Source organism: Pleurodeles waltl, chromosome 7, assembly GCF_031143425.1.
Source record: "Pleurodeles waltl isolate 20211129_DDA chromosome 7, aPleWal1.hap1.20221129, whole genome shotgun sequence".
NCBI lineage: Eukaryota > Metazoa > Chordata > Amphibia > Caudata > Salamandridae > Pleurodeles > Pleurodeles waltl.
In genome coordinates this window covers 1,927,525-1,953,468 of record NC_090446.1, presented here as the reverse complement: position 1 = coordinate 1,953,468, position 25,944 = coordinate 1,927,525, and the positions used below count along the sequence as shown (strand labels likewise).

Below are 25,944 nucleotides of genomic sequence, written 5' to 3'. Positions count from 1 at the left end.
CACCACGCTCACCACCCACACCACCCCTCACAACATCTCACCACCCCATCACCCCCCACCACCCCTCACCACCCCTCACCACATCTCACCACCCCACCTCTCCTCACCACCCCCACCACCCCTCACCACATCTCACCACCCCTCACCACCCCTCACCACTCATCACCACCCTTCACCACCCTCACCACCTTCAGCACCCCTCACCACATCTCACCACCCTCAGCACCCCTCACTACATCTCACCACCCTCACCACCCCTCACCACATCTCACCACCCTCAGCACCCCTCACATCTCACCACCCCCACCACCCCTCACCACCCTTCACCACCCTCACCACCCACACCACCCCTCACAACATCTCACCACCCCACCACTCCTCACCACATCTCACCACCACCACCACCCCTCACCACATCTCACCACCCCACACCACCCCCACCACCCCTCCCCACATCTCACCACCCCTCACCACATCTCACCACCATCACCACCCCTCACCACATCTCACCACCCCACCACCCCTCACCACCATCACCACCCCTCACCACATCTCACCACCCCTCACCACATCTCACCACCCTCAGCACCCCTCACTACATCTCACCACCCTCACCACCCCTCACCACATCTCACCACCCTCAGCACCCCTCACCACATCTCACCACCCCCACCACCCCTCACCACCCTTCACCACCCTCACCACCCACACCACCCCTCACAACATCTCACCACCCCACCACTCCTCACCACATCTCACCACCACCCCTCACCACATCTCACCACCCCACCACCCCTCACCACCCCCACCACCCCTCCCCACATCTCACCACCCCTCACCACATCTCACCACCCTCACCACCCCTCACAACATCTCACCACCCCATCACGCCTCACCACATCTCACCACCCCCACCACCCCTCCCCACATCTCACCACCCCTCACCACATCTCACCACCATCACCACCCCTCACCACATCTCACCACCCTCAGCACCCCTCACTACATCTCACCACCCTCACCACCCCTCACCACATCTCACCACCCTCAGCACCCCTCACCACATCTCACCACCCCCACCACCCCTCACCACCCTTCACCACCCTCACCACCCACACCACCCCTCACAACATCTCACCACCCCACCACTCCTCACCACATCTCACCACCACCACCACCCCTCACCACATCTCACCACCCCACCACCCCTCACCACCCCCACCACCCCTCCCCACATCTCACCACCCCTCACCACATCTCACCACCCTCACCACCCCTCACAACATCTCACCACCCCATCACCCCTCACCACATCTCACCACCCCCACCACCCCTCCCCACATCTCACCACCCCTCACCACATCTCACCACCATCACCACCCCTCACCACATCTCACCACCCTCAGCACCCCTCACTACATCTCACCACCCTCACCACCCCTCACCACATCTCACCACCCTCAGCACCCCTCACCACATCTCACCACCCCCACCACCCCTCACCACCCTTCACCACCCTCACCACCCACACCACCCCTCACAACATCTCACCACCCCACCACTCCTCACCACATCTCACCACCACCCCTCACCACATCTCACCACCCCACCCCACATCTCACCACCATCACCACCCCTCACAACATCTCACCACCCCATCACCCCTCACCACATCTCACCACCCCACCACTCCTCACCACATCTCACCACCATCACCACCCCTCACAACATCTCACCACCCCATCACCCCTCACCACATCTCACCACCCCCACCACCCTTCACCACATCTCACCACCCCTCACCACCCTCACCACCTTCAGCACCCCTCACCACATCTCACCACCCCTCACCACATCTCACCACCCCTCACCACCCCTCACCACATCTCACCACCCCACCACCCCTCACCACCCCCACCACCCCTCCCCACATCTCACCACCCCTCACCACATCTCACCACCCTCAGCACCCCTAACTACATCTCACCACCCCTCACCACATCTCACCACCCTCAGCACCCCTCACCACATCTCACCACCCTCACCACCCCTCACCACATCTCACCACCCTCAGCACCCCTCACCACATCTCACCACCCCCACCACCTTTCACCACATCTCACCACCCCTCACCACCCTTCACCACCCTCACCACCCTCACCACATCTCACCACCCACACCACCCACACCACCCACACCACCCCTCACCACATCTCACCACCCTCACCACCCCTCACCACATCTCACCACCCTCAGCACCCCTCACCACATCTCACCACCCCTCACCACCGCTCAACACTCTTCACCACCCTTCACCACCCTCACCACCTTCAGCACCCCTCACCACATCTCACCACCCTTCACCACATCTCACCACCCCTCACCACCGCTCACCACTCTTCACCACCCTTCACCACCCTCACCACCTTCAGCACCCCTCACCACATCTCACCACCCCTCACCACATCTCACCACCCCTCACCACCGCTCACCACTCATCACCACCCTTCACCACCCTCACCACCCTCAGCACCCCTCCCCACATCTCACCACCCCTCACCACCCTCACCACCCCTCACCACCGCTCACCACCCCTCACCACCCCTCACCACCGCTCACCACCCCTCACCACCCTTCACCACCCTCACCACCCTCAGCACCCCTCCCCACATCTCACCACCCCTCACCACATCTCACCACCCCTCACCACCGCTCACCACTCTTCACCACCCTTCACCACCCTCACCACCTTCAGCACCCCTCACCACATCTCACCACCCCTCACCACCCTTCACCACCCACACCACCCCTCACATCTCACCACCCTCACCACCCCTCACCACATCTCACCACCCCTCACCACCCTTCACCACCCACACCACCCCTCACATCTCACCACCCTCGCCACCCCTCACCACATCTCACCACCCCTCATCACATCTCACCACTCATCACCACCCTTCACCACTCCTCACCACCCTCAGCACCCCTCACCATCCCTCAGTGTCCATACCTGGATAGAAAGTGTTGTTTTTTTGTTTCACGGTCTCCCGTCCTGCCACAGCCTGTGTAGCGGAGTAAAACAACCGGCATGAATATAGCGCTGCTGTTACCCCAAAAGGCATCCAGGCGCTGGAAGCCTCCAGCTCACACTGAAGGAAGGGGCGCAGCCGTGGCTGCTGGAAAATCAACGTGGAATTTTCTTTTCATGGTGATGTGATTGGAGTGTGTTTTAAATGCCGGGTAAAGACATCCACAGTTTAGCAGGTACACGAGGACGGATCTCCTGTGAATGAGCATGAGGGTCAGTGGGCCAGGGTTGCTGGCGGCAGGAAGATGCCTCGAGAAGTCCTTCCTGGTGCAGACCGGGCCTGCACTGCTCAAGCTTTAGGGCGAAGCGAAGTCCACTGTGAAGACTGTGGTGGGGATCGATGGAGACCCCTAGATGGAGACTCCCCTGGGCTGGGGATCGATGGAGACCCCTCTGGGGCTGAGGAGCGGTGGAGACCCCTAGATGAAGACTCCCCTGGGCTGGGGATCGATGGAGACCCCTCGATGAAGACTCCCCTGGGCTGGGGATCGGTGGAGACCCCTCGATGGAGACTTCCCTGGGCTGGGGATCGGTGGAGACCCCTCGATGGAGACTTCCCTGGGCTGGGGATCGGTGGAGACCCCTCTGGGGCTGAGGATCGATGGAGAACCCTCTGGGGCTCGGTGGAGACCCCTCGATGAAGACTTCCCTGGGCTGGGGATCGGTGGAGACCCCTCTGGGGCTGAGGATCGATGGAGAACCCTCTGGGGCTCGGTGGAGACCCCTCGATGAAGACTTCTCTGGGCTGGGGATCGGTGGAGACCCCTCTGGGGCTGGGGATCGGTGGAGACACCTCTGGGGCTGGGGATCGATGGAGGCCCCTCAATGAAGACTCCCCGGGGCTGGGGATCGGTGGAGACCCCTCTGGGGCTGGGGATCGGTGGAGACCCCTCGATGAAGACTCCCCTGGGCTGGGGATCGGTGGAGACCCCTCTGGGGCTGAGGATCGATGGAGAACCCTCTGGGGCTCGGTGGAGACCCCTCGATGAAGACTTCCCTGGGCTGGGGATCGGTGGAGACCCCTCTGGGGCTGAGGATCGATGGAGAACCCTCTGGGGCTCGGTGGAGACCCCTCGATGAAGACTTCCCTGGGCTGGGGATCGGTGGAGACCCCTCTGGGGCTGAGGATCGATGGAGAACCCTCTGGGGCTCGGTGGAGACCCCTCGATGAAGACTTCTCTGGGCTGGGGATCGGTGGAGACCCCTCTGGGGCTGGGGATCGGTGGAGACTCCTCTGGGGCTGGGGATCGATGGAGGCCCCTCAATGAAGACTCCCCGGGGCTGGGGATCGGTGGAGACCCCTCTGGGGCTGGGGATCGGTGGAGACCCCTCGATGAAGACTCCCCTGGGCTGGGGATCGGTGGAGACCCCTCTGGGGCTGGGGATCGGTGGAGACTCCTCTGGGGCTGGGGATCGATGAAGACCCCTCTGGGGCAGGGGATCAATACACACTCCTCTGGGCCTGGGGATCAATGGAGACCCCTCTGGGGCTAGGGATCGATGGAGACCCCTAGATCTAGACTCCCCTGGGGATTGATGGAGACTCCCCTGGGGCTGGGGATCGATGGAGACTCCTCTGTGGCTGGGGATCGAAGAAGACCCCCCGATGATGACCCCTCTCGGGCTGGGGATCGATAGAGACCCCTCTGGGGCTGGAGATCAATACACACTCCTGTGGGCCTGGGGATCAATGGAGATCCCTCTGGGGCTGGGGATCGATGGAGACCTCTCGCTGGAGACTCCCCTGGGGCTGGGGATTGACGGATACTCCCCTGGGGCTGGGGATCGACAGAGACTCCTCTGGGGCTGTTGAGAATCAGGCGAGCAGCTTCATCCCGTACCAATTGTAAACAGTGTGTGAGGTCTCATCAGTGCTTAATTTGTAAACAATAGAGTGCCGGAGCTCCAGCAGAGGCCCTCATCGCTGTGATTAAACGTCGGAGTGCTAATACCAAGGCTGCTGAGTCTTAACTCCATCTCATGCATCTTCCAGACACGTCCTGGTCCGTTATCCCACTCCAGCAGGTCGCTTTCTCCCTTTGTGACGGATTTGCCATCTTTCTCTTCCTCCGTCTTCATTATCTGGGTGTTTTTCCCCTGGTTTGGAAAAATAAGTTCTGATCCCCAAAAATAAGTGCCCGTGGGGTCAAATTAAGCACTGGCTATTGTGGTAAATCTAGATAGGGAGAATTCACATAATCCAGAAGGGATGAAACTAGTCTAATCACAGGTCGTGCCCTGCAGCCAACTTCCAACATGCAGGCCATACGCAGGGGGTTGGCCATGTGGGCACTAGCTCCGACCGCCTGGTCCGGCACAACCAGGTACAAGCTTCATTGACTCAAGGAGCCAAGCTGCAGAGGAGCACACCTCTGGGTGCAAGCTTCATTGACTCACAGCCTGCCTGTGGAGCTGCAAGCACCAACCGCCCGGTATACCACCATCAAGGGATCCGTCTGCAAGTACCACCTACTCATATGCCATCAACAGGTGCAAGCTTCATGACTCAAGGAGCCAAGCTGCAGAGGAGCTAGTACCGCCTGTACAGCAACCACTGGATGCAAGCTTCACAAACTCAAGGGCATGGCTAGAGAGGGCCAAATACCCCCATCAAGTACACCAACATCATATGCAAGCTTCACATTCTCAAGCAGCTGCTAGAGGAGGGGCCAGTACCACCTGCCCAGCGCACCAGTAGCAGGGTTAATGGGCTCAGAGGGCCTAGATGTACAGGAACAAGCACTGCCCACACAGGATGCCAGCACTGGAGGTCAGCTTCATGGACCCAAGGGCCCTGGCTGTGGAAGAGCAAGCACAACCATTCACTAAACCACCACCAGAGGCCAGCCCGAGAGACTCAAGGGGCCAAACTGTGGAGATGCTAGTGCTGCCTGGACGATAAACCACCATAGGGCGCAAGCTTTACTGCTGCTCATGGCCTGGAGATGCCATATAGGAAGATATCCACCCGATACCAACACCAGGGAAAACTTAAAGCACTTGACTAGAGTGGCCGTGCATGTCCCTGCAGCTGAACCCCACTGTATAGGGTTGAAGGCCATGAAAAATGGAGGCCAGATGCCTCTGGAGGGTGGGATGCAGAGCATGAAAAGATGACAGTCCCTTCAGCCCACCCCTGCTACACATTTGCAAATATTGGCTGCAATCGGTGTCAAGTGGTAACAGAGGGTGGGGTGCAGAGTCCTGGCCCGCACCCCAGCCATGCAAAGTACAACTTTGAGACCACTGGTCTCAGCCCTGCTTCAGACAATCAAAGGCTGTCCACTGTGAACATTAGGTGCCCACAAAGGATGGGTTGCAGGGACTGGCCAACAGTCACTCTGCACCCCACCGTCTGCTGTGCACAGCCAAAGGCTGCTTGTAAACGTTGGTGCTGTTGGTCCTGTGAAGACCGCAGTCTACCCCAACTGTGCACAGTTACAGGCAGTACACAGTGCATGCTGCTGGCATAGGTTTGAGAGCAGCTTCTGCATACACAGTCTGTGGTATAGGTAGACTACAGGGGCGTACCATTAAAAAACATGATATGCAATCCACCCTTCCTGTCTTCATGTCATGTCCTGTAATTAGTTGTCTACAAAAGTTTTCTGCAGAGAGTGCAGCAGCTCCCTTCTAGTCACCATATGTTTGTAATATTGTGAAGGGATGCAGGGAGTGCAGCAGCCCCCTGAACAACATAAAAAAAACCTCAGTAAGTCTCCTGGGTCATTGAATCCATGGCCCCAGGAGAGCTTCCCTTGTTTTTGTAAAGTGCTCTGAGGATAAACCGGATGCTCTCCAGCTGAAGTACAGGGGCCCCTGGTGGTTCATTCTATGTCTGCACTTTGTGGCTTGAAAAATGTTCTAAAACGACTCAATGACATGTTTAGGGGGGCATTATGACCCCAGCGGTGAATGGAAATGTGGCGGTAGTACCGCCAATAGGCTGGCGGTACATACCGCCACATTATGAGAATGGCAGGTTAGCTGCAGCCAACCTGCCACTTCTCCACTCATATCAGCTACTGGGCCGGAGATGTCAATCTGCAGCCTGGCAGCCGGCATTATCCCGCATGGGGCATTATGAGCCTGCCTACCACCATGGTTTTAGTGGCGTTAGCAAGCCCACGAAAACCATGGCGGTAGGCCCTACTGGTGACAGGGAATTCCTTCCCTGTCACCAGTAGGTGGCTCCCCTATCCCACCAACACACACCTGACATCCCCACCCCCCTCCATTCAAACTCCCTCAATGACCTCTGATCCTCACACACACCCCCACCCCTTCAATCCTTATACTCACTCCCCACCCCTCCGATCCTCACACACCCCCTATGATCCTCACACTCACCCCCACCCCTTCCAGTCCTCTTACCCCCACCCCCTCCGATCCTCACACTCACCCCCACCCCTTCCAATCCTCACACCCCCACCCCCTCCGATCCTCACACTCACCCCCCATTCCCCATACACGCACACACCCACAGACAGGCACCACGCATATACCCAATCACTCACACTGGCATACACACATTCATACACGCATACTTCCAGACTTGCATGCACACATTCTTACAACGATCACACTGACATGCAGACATGCACTCACTTCATTCTTACACGCATTCACTCACACGCATACAACTACGCAAACAATACAACACACACAGATGCATTCACACACACACATTCATGCACACACTCAGACACACACACACAACACCCCCCACCCTCCCACTCCCCTCTCCTGTTGGAAGCCGATTTACATTGGTCGGGGAGGTCTTCCGGCAGAGAACGGGAAGGGGCACTGCTACCGCCAGCAGCGCCCGCCAGCAGAACACTACCAGGCCGTATCACAGGTCATAATACGGCTGGTAGCGTTCTAGTGGCGAGGCGGTGATGGTGGTAGCAGCACCATCTTACCACCGTCCGCCAGTATGATCACTGCCGGATTTATGCCCTTCTTGTGGTGGAAGTCTGCAGTGATCATGATATGGTGGACGGATGGTAGCCGCGGTGACGGTATTTTGGAGGCCTTCACCGCGGCGGTAGGCTGTTCTTACCGCCATTGTTATAAAGTGGGCCTTAATCTTTTATTTCAGATAAAGCTTTATTGAAAATATTGTGTGACAATCCTATTGTTATATATTGCAATCTGGGAATTCATGAAATACACATTTTATTATAATTAATAGTGAGATTTTGACAAAGTCAAAAGGTCTTTTATATATATTGTGATGTGCTGACTCCCTTATAAAGCCATAAGGTTTGCCGCTTTTTATTTTTTTGTTTTTTGACACTTTTACAAAGTCAGTAGGTCTGATTCCCTCAAAGTGGCATCCTTTATCTCGTTACATGACATAGGGCCTGACTCGGAGTTTGGCAGATGAGTTACTCCATCACAAAGATGGCGAATATCCCATCTGCTGTGTTAAGATTTTCATAGGATATTATGGAATTGTAATACGGCAGACGGAATATGCGTCACATTTGTGACAGAGTATCCCATCCGCTGAACTCTACGTCAGGCCCATAGTCATCTGTGTGTGTTCTGGGGGTGGCCGCTGCACTCAGCTCCACCCCTCGCCGGCCGAGCTCCGCACTGAAACTCCAGTCAAGGGCTGTGGGGAGCAGGGGGTTGGGTGCCCAACGGGGGGCCCCCTCAGGGCGTCACCTCGCAGGCCAGGTTCTGCACTGAAACTCCAGTCAAGGGCCGTGGGGAACAGGGGGTTGGGTGCCCAAGGGGGGCCCCCTCAGGGCGTCACCTTGCAGGCCAGGCTCCGCACTGAAACTCCAGTCAAGGGCCGTGGGGAGCAGGGGGTTGGGTGCCCAAGGGGAGCCCCCTCAGGGCGTCACCTTGCAGGCCAGGCTCCGCACTGAAACTCCAGTCAAGGGCCGTGGGGAGCAGGGGGTTGGGTGCCCAATGGGGGCCCCCCGCAGGGCGTCACCTCGCAGGCCAGGCTCCGCATTGAAACTCCAGTCAAGGGCCGTGGGGAGCAGGGGGTTGGGTGCCCAAGGGTGGGCCCTCTCAGGGCGTCACCTCGCAGGCCAGGCTCCGCACTGAAACCCCAGTCAAGGGCTGTGGGGAGCAGGGGGATGGGTGCCCAAAGGGGGGCCCCCTCAGGGCATCACCTCGCAGGCCAGGCTCCGCACTGAAACTCCAGTCAAGGGCCGTGGGGAGCAGGGGGTTGGATGCCCAAGGGGGGGTCCCTCAGGGGGTTGGTCGCACTTCCTTGTCCTTGTGCCATAAAGTATAACTCGCACCCCCACCGTGCACTGCTAATTCCCCACCATATTACATCACTCATGACATGTTCCATGACATCATTGATAACATCAGTGCAATATCTGAAATTACATCATTGACCACAGCAAAGTGCCTGGCATTATAGTCACTGTGATAATGTGATAGGCTAGAGAGCTTGGTTTGAAACCAGCAAGGCCAGTGGAGCCCATGCCCCTTGAAAGCTGTCAGTGGCCCTTCCTCATCCAAACTACAAAGTGTGAAGAGGTTTGAAGTGTCCCAGGAAGCTTGAGCAGCATATGTGACGACTGACCCAGCTCCTGTATGGTCCCTCCTGACATCTTTGTGTACATTGACTAACCTTTTGGATTTTGCATTTAGCATTTAAACATGGACTTCTTATAAAATGACCTAGAAACGTACTTTTAAAAAGTCAGCTCCATGAGTTTGACTGCTGATTACACATATGCTTAGTAATTCGCAAGAGAACCGTTGGCACTGTTCACACACTTCCAAATGAGTCAGGTCTTTGAGAGTTGGTACATTTAGAGAGTCATGTCTGGGGGCTCCACTGTGCATTTCTAGGGGGGCTGAAGGCTGGCTCCTTTGTGGAAGAAGGCAGCTGGCGTGAAATGGGATGTGTCTCCCATGAAACCGTGACATGAGGACATGGTGTATCAGGCAGCTCAGGTGTATCAGACGTGTAACATGTGTGTACCAAATGTGTAACATGTGTGTATCAGATGTGTAACATGTGTGTACCAGATATGTAACATGTGTGTACCAGACGTGTAACATGTGTGTACCAGAGGTGTAGCATGTGTGTACCAGATGTGTAGCACGTGTGTACCAGATGTATAACATGTGTGTATAAGACATGTAACATGTGTGTACCAGACGTGTAACGTGTGTGCTCTAACTCAAAGCCCTTAAATACATGCTGTCTTAGGTCTGACGTGGAGCAACCGGGCTTCTGTTACCACTGTGCCGTACATGATGGGAGGATTTACCTTACAAACAGAAACACAGAAGGACAGACGCAGGTACATGGGTCTCCCAAGACCAGAATCAGGACACAGAGGAGGAAGACATTTAAGGGCTTCACAAGAATGCAGATGAACTTCTTGAAAGGGCCACTTGCTAAAGTACGCGGCTCGGCGAGAGCCTGGATCTCTCGGCTACCCGTGGCCTTAGGCTGTGGTGCAGGAGCCCTGTTGGCACTGCCCAGGCCCACGGAGACAGTGTCTTGGGAGTGTTGTGAGCTAGAACCGTGGCACCGGCTTGAGAGGCCTCTCTTGACTTGGTAGGGCTTGGACCATCTCCTGAAGGTTTTTAATGGGAAAACTCTCAGGTGACTCTTAGGTCAGGGCGGCTCTTAGCTGGGGTATCTCATGTCCTGACACTTCCTGATGATGTGAAGCATTCTGGGTCAATGTTTCTCCTACTCTGTCATTTCAGCTCTCCATCGAGGACACCACCTCCATCCTCCCGAAACTGAAGCGCAACTCCAACGCCTATGGAATCGGCGCCCTTGCTAAGTCTTCTGTCAAAGGTAAGGTCACTGTCACCATACAAGTGCTTGCCTCACCTTCTTAAGTCCTGCACCATTTAATCCCTCCTCGGTGAGACCCAAACTCATCAAGGTCTTCCTCATTGAGTATGCCATCAATGAAAGAGCTCCTTGTCAGTTCCTTCTACCGAACAACCCCTTGCTGCTGCCCGAGCAGTCAGATGCCCCCTTCTTCCCCAAGCCCCCTGCACCTCAACGCATCCCAATCCGACCAAATCTCCCATCCATCACCCTTTCGTTCAGTTACTCGTCATCACCAGATCTCCCTCCAAGACAGTTGTTGGCACAGCAGGTCTTGCTGAATCAATGGTCCATCAGCTCTCCTAAAAAGGCCTTATGGTGGAACCTGAGGGCGTGACTCCATCTTTTATGTGTCCTCCACTGCATATAATTCTATTTCCCATGTGTTCATTGCGGTCAGTAGCCTCTCGGTGGGGCCCGTGCACCTATATCCTTCTCTTGCGTGTCAGTCATTGACAGTGACCTTTTACTCAGACGTGTGTAACTCCTTTGTTGTCCATCACTGCTGATGCAGCACTCCCTCGTCCTCTCTCCTGCTTCCCTCTCATCCTTGGTGCTCCAGCCTCTCCCCTCCCAGAGTGACCGTGTCTCCCACCACCTGACAATGGTCCTGTTTCTTCTCCCCAGGGATTTCGCGAACCATGAAGGACCGTGTGACGAAGCCCACAGCCATGGGCTCGGGCCGGGTGGCACATATGATTGAGTGGCAAGGATGGGGCAAAGCTGCCAGCCTACAGCAGCACTATGCCCATGAAACCGTACGCATGGATGTCGATGCATACTCGGACCTGAGTGATGGCGAGAAGGAGGCCCGCTTCTTGGCCGGTACATACTGTGGTTCCAGCAAGGAGGTCCTGTGACAGAGACCACTGAAGGGTTGTGGTGCTGGGTTTGCTTAGATGTTGTGGGGTGCGGAACCTTCACCAGAAGTTCAGTGATGGGAGAGCACCCAGGGCACCACTCTAGAGGTCACAGGGTGAATTATGGCAGAGCTCTGTGAAAGTGGTGTATCCCTCCACGGTTCATTAAGTGGATGACGGCACAGCAAGGGGCTGGTAGTGCAATCTTCCAGAGTTCGTAAGGGTGAACTTAGTTTGGGGTGATTCCTTGGGTCAACCATGACTGAAAACCAGATGCTATAAATGGGGTGGGGTACCTCAAGAATCAACAGTGAACTGGAATCTGGGAAGGTGGTGGGGTCTCCGGAGGGGTCTGGCCTCCTATCTCGGAGGGTGGTGGGGTCTCTAGAGGGTGATTCATAGCCTCCTATCTGTAAAAGTTGTTGGGATCTCCAGAGGGTGAATCGTGGCATCCTATCTGAAAAAGGTAGTGGGGTCTCCAGAGGGTGAATTGCGGCTTCCTCTTTGGAAAGGTGGTGGGGTCTCCAGAGGGTGAATCGTGGCCTCCTATCTGGGAAGGTGGTGGGGCCTCCAGGGGGGTGATTCCTGGCCTCCTATCTGCGGAAGGTCGTGGTTTCTCCAGAGGGTGAATTGCAGCCTCCTTTCCAGGAAGGTGGTGGTGTCTCCAGGGGGAGAATCATGGCCAGCTATCTGTGGAAGTTGTTGGAGTGTCCAGAGGGTGAATCATGGTTTCCTATCTGTGGAAGTTGGTGGTTTCTCCAGAGGGTGAATCATGGCCTCCTATCTAAGGAAGGTGGTGGGGTCTCCAGCGGGTGATTCATGGCCTCCTATCTGTGGATGGTGGTGGGGTCTACAGAGGTTGAATCGTGGCCTCCAATCTGGGAAGGTGATGGGGTCTCCAGAAGGTGAATTGTGGACTACTATCTAAGGAAGGTGGTGGGGTCTCCAGAAGGTGAATTGTGGCTTTCTATTTGTGGAAGGTGGTGGGGTCTCCAGAGGGTAATATTGACTTCCTATCTGTGGAAGTTGGTGGGGGTCTCCACAGGGTGAATTGTGGCCTCCGATCTAGGAAAGTGCAGGGGTCTCCTGAGAGTAAATATTGACCTCCTACCTGGGAAGGTGGTGGGGGTCTCCAGAGGGTGAATCATGGCCTCCTACCTGAAAAAGTTGGTGGGGCCTCCAGATGGTGAATCATGGTTTCCTATCTGTGGAGGTTGGTGGTTTCTCCAGAGGGTGAATCGTGGCCTCCTATCTAAGGAAGGTGGTGGGGTCTCCAGAGGGTGAATCGTGGCCTCCTATCTGAGGAAGGTGGTGGTTGCCCCAGAGGGTGAATCATAGCCTCCTATATGTGAAAGGCGGTGGGGTCTCCAGAGAGAATCATGATCTCCTATCTGAAGAAGGTGGTGGGATCTCCAGAGGGTGAATAGTGGCCTCCTATCTAAGGAAGGTGGTGGTTTCCCCAGAGGGTGAATCGAGGCCTCCTACCTGAACAACTTGGTGAGGTCTCCAGAGAGAATAGTGGCCTCCTAGTTGGAGAAGTTGGTAAGGTCTCCAAAGAGAATAGTGGCACGGTATGGCATGCAGGGAGAGGACACCTGCTGAGGGTTCTGAACAGGGGGAAAGCCCTTATAAACATTGTCAGTGCTGGTGTTTATGACACTGGTGGTTGGTGCTTCCTGGTGGGAATGGTCACAGGGAATTTCAGGCAGGTGATGGTCCCCTGAGGGTTTTAGTGGCAGGGTTTCTGGATAGCCGTTACACCCCCAGATGAGACATGTGGAGGATGATCTATGCAGGTGTTCTGTCCCTGACCTCTGATCAGCACCTCTGCCTCCTTGCAGGTGTCATGCAGCAGTTTGCCATCTCCGAGGCCACCTTGATGGCTTGGTCATCCATGGATGGGGAGCAAATGAGCATGAACTCCAACCAAGATAACAGTGGAACACAAAACAGCGAGACATACCAAGAACTACTGGAGAACCAAGGTAAGGAGAGCCTAGAACAGCGAGACATACTAATGGAGAATAAATGTAAGCATGACCTAGAAAGGTGAGACATACCAAGAACTAATAGGAAACCAAGGTAAGGAAGACCTAGAACAGTGAGATATACCAAGAACTAATGGGGAAAAATGTAAGCATGACCTAGAACAGTGAGACGTACCAATAACTAGTGGAGAATAAATGTAAGCATGACCTAGAACAGTGAGACATAGCAATAACTAATAGAGAACCAAGGTAAGGAAGACCTAGAACAGCGGGACATACAAATAATTATTGGAGAATAAAGGTAAGGAGGGCCTAGTACAGCGTGACATACTAATAGCTAATGGAGAATAAAGGTATGGAGGGCCTAGAACAGCAAAACGTACCAAGAACTAATGAAGAACCAGAGAAGGGAGAACCTAGAATAGTGCGACATGCTAAGAACTAATGGAGAATAAAGGTAAGAGAGGCCTAGAACAGCGCGACATACCAATAACTAATGGAGAATAAAGGTAAGGAGGGCCTAGAACAGCAAAACATACCAAGAACTACTAGAGAACCAAGGTAAGGAGAACCTAGAACAGCGAGACATACCAAGAACTAATGGAGAATAAATGTGAGCATGACCAAGAACAGTGAGACATACTAAGAACAAATAGAGAACCAAGGTAAGGAAAACCCTGAACAGCGAGACATACCAAGAACTAATGGAGAATAAATGTAAGTAGGATCTAGAACAATTAGACATACCAAGAACTACTGTAGAACCAAGGTAAGGAGAACCTAGAACAGCGAGACATACCAAGAACTAATGGAGAATAACTGAAAGCATGGCCTAGAACAGTGAGACATACCAAGAACTAATGGAGAATAAAGGTAAGGAGGGCCTAGAACAGCGAGATATAGAAAGTATCAATAGAGCACCCAGGTATGAGATGCCTTGAGCAGTGAGACCCACCAAAATGTGACGGAGGCCCCCTGTCTGATGGAACCAGAACAGTTTCATGTGCTAAGAACTGATGGAAGAGACATTGAGGGAAATCAGGGAAACTGTTACAGGCCAGGAGATAATGAAGAATGAGGGTAAGGCTGAGCTAGAACAGAGATGTGTGTTAGTGACCCATGGAGAAGGAAGCTGGTCAGTGTCCCTCTAGAAGAGTGATCAGTGCAGGGATCAATGACATCCTGGGGATCCACAGCAGCCAGACATGTCAGGAACTGATGTCAAATGGAAGGAGACATTGAATGTTGATGTGTGAAAGATGAACTGATGGGAACAGAGATGAGTGATCTGTGTCAAGGAGATGTATTAGGAACTGATGAACTAACAGGGTGTGTGTAACTCACTCAAACAGAACCCGAGGGAGATGCAAGCAAGGAGTCTCTAGAACAGACAGGCATGACAGCAACTCAAGGTGGGGTAAAGGAAAGGAGACTTATGAAAGAGGTGAGAGCTAGAAACAGATGTAAGAGGGACCTTTGTTACAGAGATATGTACAAAGAACCAATAAATCAACAAGGTAAGTACAGGGGCTTACTAAAGGCCCCTGCAGCCTGTGCGGTGCATGGGGGATGCCAACCCTTCAAGAAGGCCCCATTCAGCCCGAAGCCAATGAATATCAGTTTATGGGAGGCTCAGGGGCCTCCCATCACATTCTGCATGGCCGCCACTGATTAACAATAACCTAAAGTAGAGACGCATGTCAAGTGCTGAAGCAGACCCCAGCTAAGGGCCACCTAGAACAGAGAGGAACCTGTTGGCAAGCAGGAGCTACATCACTAGCAAGGGCGCGGAAACTATTAAGGACGCATTTAAGTAGGACCTAGAATATCACGAGTGAGGAGCTGATGAAGAGCCAAGTTAAAGGGAAGTAGAAATGTATTCTTTGCAGGAATTAATGATGATTGGATGGAACAGTTGGCTACCACCAAGTTATGTTAAAGGAACTGTTGTGGAAACTAGCCAAGAGTAACCTAGAACAGGGAGTGCCAGGGGAGTCACAGCAGCAGCAGTTGCCCATCAGGAGTAGTGTAAGTGGTGTGGTGGTTGCTGAGCAGTAGGACATTCCAGGAAGTGCAGGAGATCCCTGGCAGTGGGTTCCTCAAAGGTCTGACAGAGGAAAGGGTGGGTTAGGACCAAGGTATAGGGTGATTGGCTGCGGTAGAAGTATCACAAACACATGCAACATCGGGATCAATGATCCATTCCATGACCTCATGGAGATCCAGGGAGAGGTACCAGGAACCAATTGGGGAACCAGGTTAGTAGGACTAAAACAGAGGCATGCGTAAAGAAGAGATTGAGAACCAAGGCAGTCAGAGCTGGAGGTCTGAGACTGCCGGAGCTCTTGCAGAAGCGAGATTGAGGGAGCCTGGAGTGAGGAGATGTAGCAACATCTGATGCTGATGGGAAACCAGGCTAAGAGGATGGAGTCCAGGGAAACGTAGCAGGAGCTAACAGAGAACTTTAGGAAGAAGCCGTAGAGAAGCAAGCAGCCCCAGGGGTTCTGTGCAATCACAATACAGCAAGTCAAGAACAGAGGACAACCAAACGCAAGAGGCAGAGGGAGGGAGCTCCACCAGCAGCCAGTGGAGATGCAGGACACAGTGCTGTGGGAGTACCTCACTGAGAGCTGTGGCGCGGACACCTAGAACTACCAGCTCACATCTGTCAAGACCTGAAGATAAACAAAGTGACGGTAATCAAGAACAGAGAAGCACAGCTTGGTTACCAAGGGGCGGGGCCATGAAGAGACATCACAAGAACAGAAAAAGAACACCCTAGCAGATATCTAGATGAAGAACATGGAGGAACTGGCAGAGACTCAAACTGGGGAACCTAGATAGTTACGAAAAGTAGGGTCTGGAACGGGGAGACGTGATGAGGACTCTTTGAAAAAAACAAACCAGAAGAGGAAGTGATACCTGGAACTGTTGGAGAAAGAAGGTGAGGGGGAGGAGAAAGTGCAGTGCGCATGGAAAGCGTGGACACCCCTGAGAGGCACGCCAGAGTTTGCAGAAGAGGACCATGTTACGTAGCTAATACAACAGTGATATGGACCAAGAACCTAGGGAGAACGCAAGTAGAGTAGCCGAGATCAGCCACATTTGCCGGGGGGGAAGAAAGAACCACAGCAGGTATGATTGGTAGCATGAGTCTAGAATGGATAAGAATTACAGCAGGTATGACTGGTAGCATGTGTCTGGAACAGATAAGAACCACAGCAGGTATGATTGGTAGCATGAGTGTAGAATGGATAAGAACCACGGCAGGTATGATTGGTAGCATGAGTCTAGAATGGATAAGAACCACAGCAGGTATGATCAGTGCATGAGTTTCGAACAGATAATAACCACTGCAGGTATGATCGGTAGCATGAGTCTAGAAAGGATAAGAACCACAGCAGGTATGATCTGTAGCATAAGTCTGGAATGGAAAAGAACCACAGCAGTTATGATTGGTAGTATGAGTCTAGACTGGATAAGAACCACTGCAGGTATGATCAGTAAAATGAGTCTAGAACGGATGAGAACCACGGCAGGTATGATCGGTAGCATGAGTCTAGAATGGATAAGAACCACGGCAGGTATGATTGGTAGTATGAGTCTAGAACAGATAAGAACCACAGCAGGTATGATTGGTAGCATGAGTGTAGAATGGATAAGAACCACGGCAGGTATGATTGGTAGCATGAGTCTAGAATGGATAAGAACCACAGCAGGTATGATCAGTGCATGAGTTTCGAACAGATAATAACCACTGCAGGTATGATCGGTAGCATGAGTCTAGAAAGGATAAGAACCACAGCAGGTATGATCTGTAGCATAAGTCTGGAATGGAAAAGAACCACAGCAGTTATGATTGGTAGTATGAGTCTAGAACAGATAAGAACCACAGCCGTTGTGATGTGTAGCGTGAGTCTAGAACGGATAAGAACCACAGCGGTTATGATCGGTAGCATGAGTCTAGAACGGGTAAGAAACACAGCAGGTATGATCGGTAGCATGAGTCTAGAACGGGTAAGAACCACGGAAAGTATGATCGGTAGCATGAGTCTAGAATGGATAGGAACCATGGCAGGTATGATCAGTAGCATGAGTCTAGAATGTAAAGGAACCACTGCAGGTATGATTGGTAGCATGAGTTTAGAACAGATAAGAACCACAGCAGGTATGATCGGTAGCATGCGTCTAGAATGGATATGAACCACAGCAGGTATGATCGGTAGTATGAGTCTAGAATGGATAAACACCACGGCAGGTATGACCGGTAGCATGAGTCTAGAATGGATAAGAACCACAGCAGGTATGATCAGTGAATGAGTTTAGAACAGATAAGAACCACGGCAGGTATGATCGGTAGCATGAGTCTAGAACGGATAAGAACCACGGCAACGTCTAGAATGGATAAGAACCACAGCAGGTATGATCTGTAGCATAAGTCTGGAATGGAAAAGAACCACAGCAGTTATGATTGCTACTACGAGTCTAGAACGGATAAGAACCACGGCAGTTGTGATCGGTAGCATGAGTCTAGAATGGATAAGAACCACAGCAGGCATGACTGGTAGCATGAACCTGGAATGGATAAGAACCATGGCAGGTATGATCGGTAGCGTGAGTCTAGAAAGGATATGAACCACGGCAGAGATGATCGGTAGCATGAGTCTAGAATGGATAAGAACCACAGCAGGTATGATCAGTGCATGAGTTTAGAACAGATAAGAACCACGGCAGGTATGATCGGTAGTATGAGTCTAGAATGGATAAGAACCACAGCAAAGTCTAAAATAGATAAGAACCACGGCAGGTATGATCGGTAGCATAAGTCTAGAACGGATAAGAACCACTGCAGGTATAATTGGTAGCATGAGTCTAGAATGGATAAAAACCACAGCAGGTATGACCTGTAGCATGAGTCTAGAACGGATAAGAACCACAGCAGGTATGACTGGTAGCATGAACCTGGAAAGGATAAGAACCACGGCAGGAATGATCGGTAGCATGAGTCTAGAATGGATAAGAACCAGAGCAGGTATGATCAGTGCATGAGTTTAGAACAGATAAGAACCACAGCAGGTATGATCGGTAGTATGAGTCTAGAATGGATAAGAACCACAGCAAAGTCTAAAATGGATAAGAACCACAGCAGGTATGATCGGTAGCAAGAGTCTAGAATGGATAAGAACCACAGCAGGCATGACTGGTAGCATGAACCTGGGATGGATAAGAACCATGGCAGGTATGATCGGTAGCGTGAGTCTAGAAAGGATATGAACCATGGCAGGGATGATCGGTAGCATGAGTCTAGAATGGATAAGAACCACAGCAGGTATGATCAGTGCATGAGTTTAGAACAGATAAGAACCACGGCAGGTATGATCGGTAGTATGAGTCTAGAATGGATAAGAACCAGCGCAAAGTCTAGAATGGATAAGAATCACGGCAGGTATGATCGGTAGCATGAGTCTAGAATGGATAAGAACAACAGCAGGTGTGATCGGTAGCATGAGTCTAGAACGGATAAGAACCACTGCAGGTATAATTGGTAGCATGAGTCTAGAATGGATAAAAACCACAGCAGGTATGACCTGTAGCATAAGTCTAGAACGGATAAGAACCACAGCAGGTATGACTGGTAGCATGAACCTGGAAAGGATAAGAACCACAGCAGGAATGATCGGTAGCATGAGTCTAGAATGGATAAGAACCACAGCAGGTATGATCAGTGCATGAGTTTAGAACAGATAAGAGCCACGGCAGGTATGATCGGCAGCATGAGTCTAGAACGAATAAGAACCACAGGAAAGTCTAGAATGGATGAGAACCACGGCAGGTATGATCGCTAGCATGAGTCTAGAACTGAAAAGAACCACAGCAGTTATGATTGGTAGTATGAGTCCAGAACGGATAAGAACCACGGCAGTTGTGATCGGTAGCATGAGTCTAGAATGGATAAGAACCACTGCAGGTATAATTGGTAGCATGAGTCTAGAATGGATAAGTACCACAGCAGGTATGACCTGTAGCATGAGTCTAGAATGGATAAGAACCACGGCAGGTGTGACTGGTAGCATGAACCTGGAATAGATAAGAACCATGGCAGGTATGATCGGTAGCGTGAGTCTAGAAAGGATATGGACCACGGCAGGAATGATCGGTAGCATGAGTCTAGAATGGATAAGAACCACAGCAGGCATGACTGGTAGCATGAACCTGGAATGGATAAGAACCATGGCAGGTATGATCGGTAGCGTGAGTCTAGAAAGGATATGAACCACGGCAGAGATGATCGGTAGCATGAGTCTAGAATGGATAAGAACCACAGCAGGTATGATCAGTGCATGAGTTTAGAACAGATAAGAACCACGGCAGGTATGATCGGTAGTATGAGTCTAGAATGGATAAGAACCACAGCAAAGTCTAAAATAGATAAGAACCACGGCAGGTATGATCGGTAGCATAAGTCTAGAACGGATAAGAACAACACTAGAGGTATAAATGGTAGCATGAGTCTAGAATGGATAAAAACCACAGCAGGTATGACCTGTAGCATGAGTCTAGAACGGATAAGAACCACAGCAGGTATGACTGGTAGCATGAACCTGGAAAGGATAAGAACCACGGCAGGAATGATCGGTAGCATGAGTCTAGAATGGATAAGAACCAGAGCAGGTATGATCAGTGCATGAGTTTAGAACAGATAAGAACCACGGCAGGTATGATCGGTAGTATGAGTCTAGAATGGATAAGAACCACAGCAAAGTCTAAAATGGATAAGAACCACAGCAGGTATGATCGGTAGCAAGAGTCTAGAATGGATAAGAACCACAGCAGGCATGACTGGTAGCATGAACCTGGGATGGATAAGAACCATGGCAGGTATGATCGGTAGCGTGAGTATAGAAAGGATATGAACCATGGCAGGGATGATCGGTAGCATGAGTCTAGAATGGATAAGAACCACAGCAGGTATGATCAGTGCATGAGTTTAGAACAGATAAGAACCACGGCAGGTATGATCGGTAGTATGAGTCTAGAATGGATAAGAACCAGCGCAAAGTCTAGAATGGATAAGAATCACGGCAGGTATGATCGGTAGCATGAGTCTAGAATGGATAAGAACAACAGCAGGTGTGATCGGTAGCATGAGTCTAGAACGGATAAGAACCACTGCAGGTATAATTGGTAGCATGAGTCTAGAATGGATAAAAACCACAGCAGGTATGACCTGTAGCATAAGTCTAGAACGGATAAGAACCACAGCAGGTATGACTGGTAGCATGAACCTGGAATGGATAAGAACCACAGCAGGAATGATCGGTAGCATGAGTCTAGAATGGATAAGAACCACAGCAGGTATGATCAGTGCATGAGTTTAGAACAGATAAGAGCCACAGCAGGTATGATCGGCAGCATGAGTCTAGAACGAATAAGAACCACAGGAAAGTCTAGAATGGATGAGAACCACGGCAGGTATGATCGCTAGCATGAGTCTAGAACTGAAAAGAACCACAGCAGTTATGATTGGTAGTATGAGTCCAGAACGGATAAGAACCACGGCAGTTGTGATCGGTAGCATGAGTCTAGAATGGATAAGAACCACTGCAGGTATAATTGGTAGCATGAGTCTAGAATGGATAAGTACCACAGCAGGTATGACCTGTAGCATGAGTCTAGAATGGATAAGAACCACGGCAGGTGTGACTGGTAGCATGAACCTGGAATAGATAAGAACCATGGCAGGTATGATCGGTAGCGTGAGTCTAGAAAGGATATGGACCACGGCAGGAATGATCGGTAGCATGAGTCTAGAATGGATAAGAACCACAGCAGGTGTGATCGGTAGCATGAGTCTAGAGCGGATAACAACCACAGCAGTTATGATCAGTAGAATGAGTCTATAACGGATACGAACCAGAGCAGTTATGATCGGTAGCATTAGTCTAGAACGGATAACAACCACAGCAGATATGATCAGTAGTATGAGTTTATAACGGATAAGAACCACAGCAGTTGTGATCGGTAGCATGAGTCTAGAACGGATACGAACTAGAGCAGTTATGATCGGTAGCATGAGTCTAGAATGGATAAGAACCACTGCAGGTATGATTGGTAGCATGAGTCTAGAATGGAGAAGAACCACAGCAGGTATGACCTGTAGCATGAGACTAGAACGGATAAGAACCACAGCAGGTATGACCGGTAGCATGAACCTCGAATGGATAAGAACCATGGCAGGTATGAATGGTAGCGTGAGTCTAGAAAGGATAAGAACCACGGCAGGAATGATCGGTAGCATGAGTCTAGAGTGGATAAGAACCACAGCAGGTATGATCAGTGCATGTTTTAGAACAGATAAGAACCACGGCAGGTATTATCGGTAGCATGAGTCTAGAACGGATAAAAACCACGGAAAAGTCTACAATGGATAAGAACCACAGCAGGTATGATCGGTAGCATGAGTCAAGAACGGAGAAGAACCACAGCAGGTGTGATTGGTAGCATGAGTCTAGAACAGATAAGAACCACAGCACTTATGATCGGTAGTATGAGTCTAGAACGGATAAGAACCACAGCAGGTATGATTGGTAGCATGAGTCTAGAATGGATAAGAACCACAGCATGTATGATCAGTAGTATAAGTCTAGAATGAATGAGAACGACAGCAGGTATGATCAGTGCATGTGTTTAGAACAAATAAGAACCACAGCAGGTATGATCGGTAGTATGAGTCTAGAATGGATAAGAACCACAGCAGGTATGACCGGTAGCATGAACCTGGAATGGATAAGAACCATGGCAGGTATGATCGGTAGCCTGAGTCTAGAATGGATAAGAAGCACAGCAGGAATGATCGGTAGCATGAGTCTAGAATGGATAAGAACCACAGCAAGTATGATCAATAGCATGAGTCTAGAATGGATAAGAACCACGGCATGTATGATTGGTAGCATGAGTCTAGAACAGATAAGAACCACAGCAACTATGATCGGTAGCATGAGTCTAGAATGGATAAGAACCACTGCAGGTATGATCAGTGCATGAGTCTAGACCAGATAACAACCACAGCAGGTGTAATCGGTAGCATGAGTCTACAACGGATAAGAACCACGGCAGGTATGATTGGTAGCATGAGTCTGGAACAAATAAGAACCACTGCAAGTATGATTAGTTGTATGAGTCCGGAATGGATAAGAACCACGGCAGGAATGATCGGTATGAGTCTAGAATGGATCAGAACCACAGCAGGTATGATCACTGTATGAGTCTAGAATGGATAAGAACCACAGCAGGTATGATCGGTGCATGAGTCTAGACCAGATAAGAACCATGGCAGGTATGATCAAAGCATGAGTCTAGAACAGATAAGAACCACAGCAGGTATGATCAGTGCATGAGCCTAGAACAGATAATGACCACAGCAGGTATGATTGGTAGCATGAGTCTAGAACAGATAAGAACCACAGCAGGTATGATCAGTGCATTAGTCTAGAACGGATAAGAATCACAGCAGGTATGATCAGTAGCATGAGTCTAGAATGGATAAGAACCACAGCAGCTATGATCAGTGCATGAGTCTAGAACAGATAAGAACCACAGCAGGTATGATTGGTAGCATGAGTCTAGAACGGATAAGAAACACGGCAGGTATGATCAGTGCATGAGTCTAGAATGGATAAGGACCACGGCAGGTATGATTGCTAGCATGAGTCTAGAGCAGATAAGAACCACGGCAGGTATGATCAGTGCATGAGTCTAGAACGGATAAAAACCATGTCCGGTATGAGCAGTGCATGAGTATACAATGGATAAGAACCACAGCAGGTATGATCAGTTCATGAGTCTAAAACACATAAGAACCACAGCAGGTATGATCAGGAGCATGAGTCTAGAACAGATACGAACCACAGCAGGTATGATCAGTGCATGAGTCTAGAACAGATAAATACCACAGCAGGTGTGATCAGTATCCTGAGCCTATAACGGATAAGAACCATGGCAGATATGATCAGTGCATAAGTCTAGAATGGATAAGAACCACGGCAGGTATGATCAGTAGCATGAGTGTAGAACGGATAAGAACCACTGCAGGTATGATCCGTGCATGAGTGTAGAACAGATAAGAACCATGGCAGATATGATCAGTGCATGAGCCTAGAAGAGATAAGAACCACTGCAGGTATGACCGGTAGCATGAGTCTAGAATGGATAGGAACCACAGCAAGTATGATCAGTGCATGAGTCTAGAATAGATAAGAACCACAGCAGGTATGATTGGTAGCATGAGTCTAAAACGGATAAGAACCACAGCAGGTATGATCGGTAGCATGAGTCTAAAACGGATAAGAACCACAGCAGGTATGATCGGTATCATGAGTCTAGAACAGATAAGAACCACGGCAGGTATGATCGGTAGCATAAGTCTAGAACGGATAAGAACCACGGCAGGTATGATTGGTAGCATGAGTCTAGAATGTAAAAGAACCACAGCAGGTATGATCAGTGCATGAGTCGGGAACAGATAAGAACCTTTGTCTCCGCGACACAGAACAGACTGGATTAACTAAACAGTAAGGCAACAATAGCAAAAAGCCCTGAAGTGCCAAGAACTGACCCAGAACCAAGATGCAAAGAACTTATATAAGAGATACAAATGTAAAAGTAATGGAGGCCAAGGGAAGGGGGACCGAGATCAGCACGATGGCATCAGGGGGCGCCAGGACACGTCAACTTTGACATAGCACGGAGGGGCAGCAGGGTAGAGGGTACCTCCAGCAGTGAGAGGCACCAGAACCTGATGGAAACCGTGTGAGGGAACCCAGAGCAAGAACCCTGCCAAGTCGAAAAGATGAACCGAGGTAAGGGGGTGTCAAAAGCAGGGTTCAAGAGAATGGATTTCATACTCAGGGGGCTTCTTCAGTCCTAGCAATGCACTAACACGGGAGTGCCCTGTCCTGGCAGAGCACTGACTCTGGACTGCCCTGTCCTGGCAATTCACTGACTCTGGATTGCCCTGTCCTGGCAATGCACTGACTCAGGAGTGACCTGTCCTGGCAGAGCACTGACTCAGGAGTGACCTGTCTGGCAGAGCACTGACTCAGGAGTGCCCTGTCCTGGGAGTGCACTGACCTGGCAGAGCACTGACTCAGGAGTGCCCTGTCCTGGGAGTGCACTGACTCTGGAGTGCCCTGTCCTGGGAGTGCACTGACTCAGGAGTGCCCTGTCCTGGGAGTGCACTGACTCTGGAGTGCCCTGTCCTGGCAATGCACTGACTCAGGAGTGACCTGTCCTGGGAGTGCACTGACTCTGGAGTGCCCTGTCCTGGGAGTGCACTGACTCAGGAGAGCCCTGTCCTGGCAAAGCACTGACTCAGGAGTGCCCTGTCCTGGGAGTGCACACTGACCTGGCAGAGCACTGACTCAGGAGTGCCCTGTCCTGGGAGTGCACTGACTCTGGAGTGTCCTGTCCTGGGAGTGCACTGACTCTGGAGTGCCCTTTCCTGGGAGTGCACTGACTCTGGAGTGCCCTGTCCTGGCAGAGCACTGACTCAGGAGTGCCCTGTCCTGGGAGTGCACTGACTCAGGAGTGCCCTGTCCTGGCAGAGCACTGACTCAGGAGTGCCCTGTCCTGCGAGTGCACTGACTCAGGAGTGCCCTGTCCTGGGAGTGCACTGACTCAGGAGTGCCCTGTCCTGGCAGTGCACTGACTCAGGAGTGTCCTGTCCTGGGAGTGCATTGACTCAGGATTGCCCTGTCCTGGGAGTGCACTGACTCAGGAGTGACCTGTCCTGGCAGTGCACTGACTCAGGAGTGCCCTGTCCTGGCAGTGCACTGACTTTGGAGTGCCCTGTCCTAGGAGTGCACTGACTCTGGAGTGCCCTGTCCTGGGAGTGCACTGACTCAGGAGTGCCCTGTCCTGGGAGTGCACTGACTCAGGAGTGCCCTGTCCTGGCAATGCACTGACTCGGGAGTGCCCTGTCCTGGGAGTGCACTGACTCAGGAGTACCCTGTCCTGGCAATTCAGTGACTCTGGAGTGACCTGTCCTGGGAGTGCACTGACTCAGGAGTGCCCTGTCCTGGGAGTGCACTGACTCAGGAGTGCCCTGTCCTGGGAGTCCACTGACTCTGGAGTGCCCTGTCCTGGGAGTTCACTGACTCAGGAGTGCCCTGT

The 25,944-nt window shown here is 51.6% G+C and overlaps 1 protein-coding gene across 1 annotated transcript in view; it reads left to right on the top strand.

Annotated features, from left to right (window-relative positions):
• FAM131B (family with sequence similarity 131 member B) overlaps nt 1-25,944 on the top strand; it is a 135,249-nt gene that overhangs the window by 90,416 nt on the left and 18,889 nt on the right. The window contains exons 4-6 of the mRNA XM_069242659.1: nt 10,793-10,886; nt 11,553-11,750; nt 13,627-13,770. Coding sequence (XP_069098760.1) covers nt 10,793-10,886; nt 11,553-11,750; nt 13,627-13,770 — 436 coding nt within the window. The remainder of the gene's footprint in view (nt 1-10,792; nt 10,887-11,552; nt 11,751-13,626; nt 13,771-25,944) is intronic.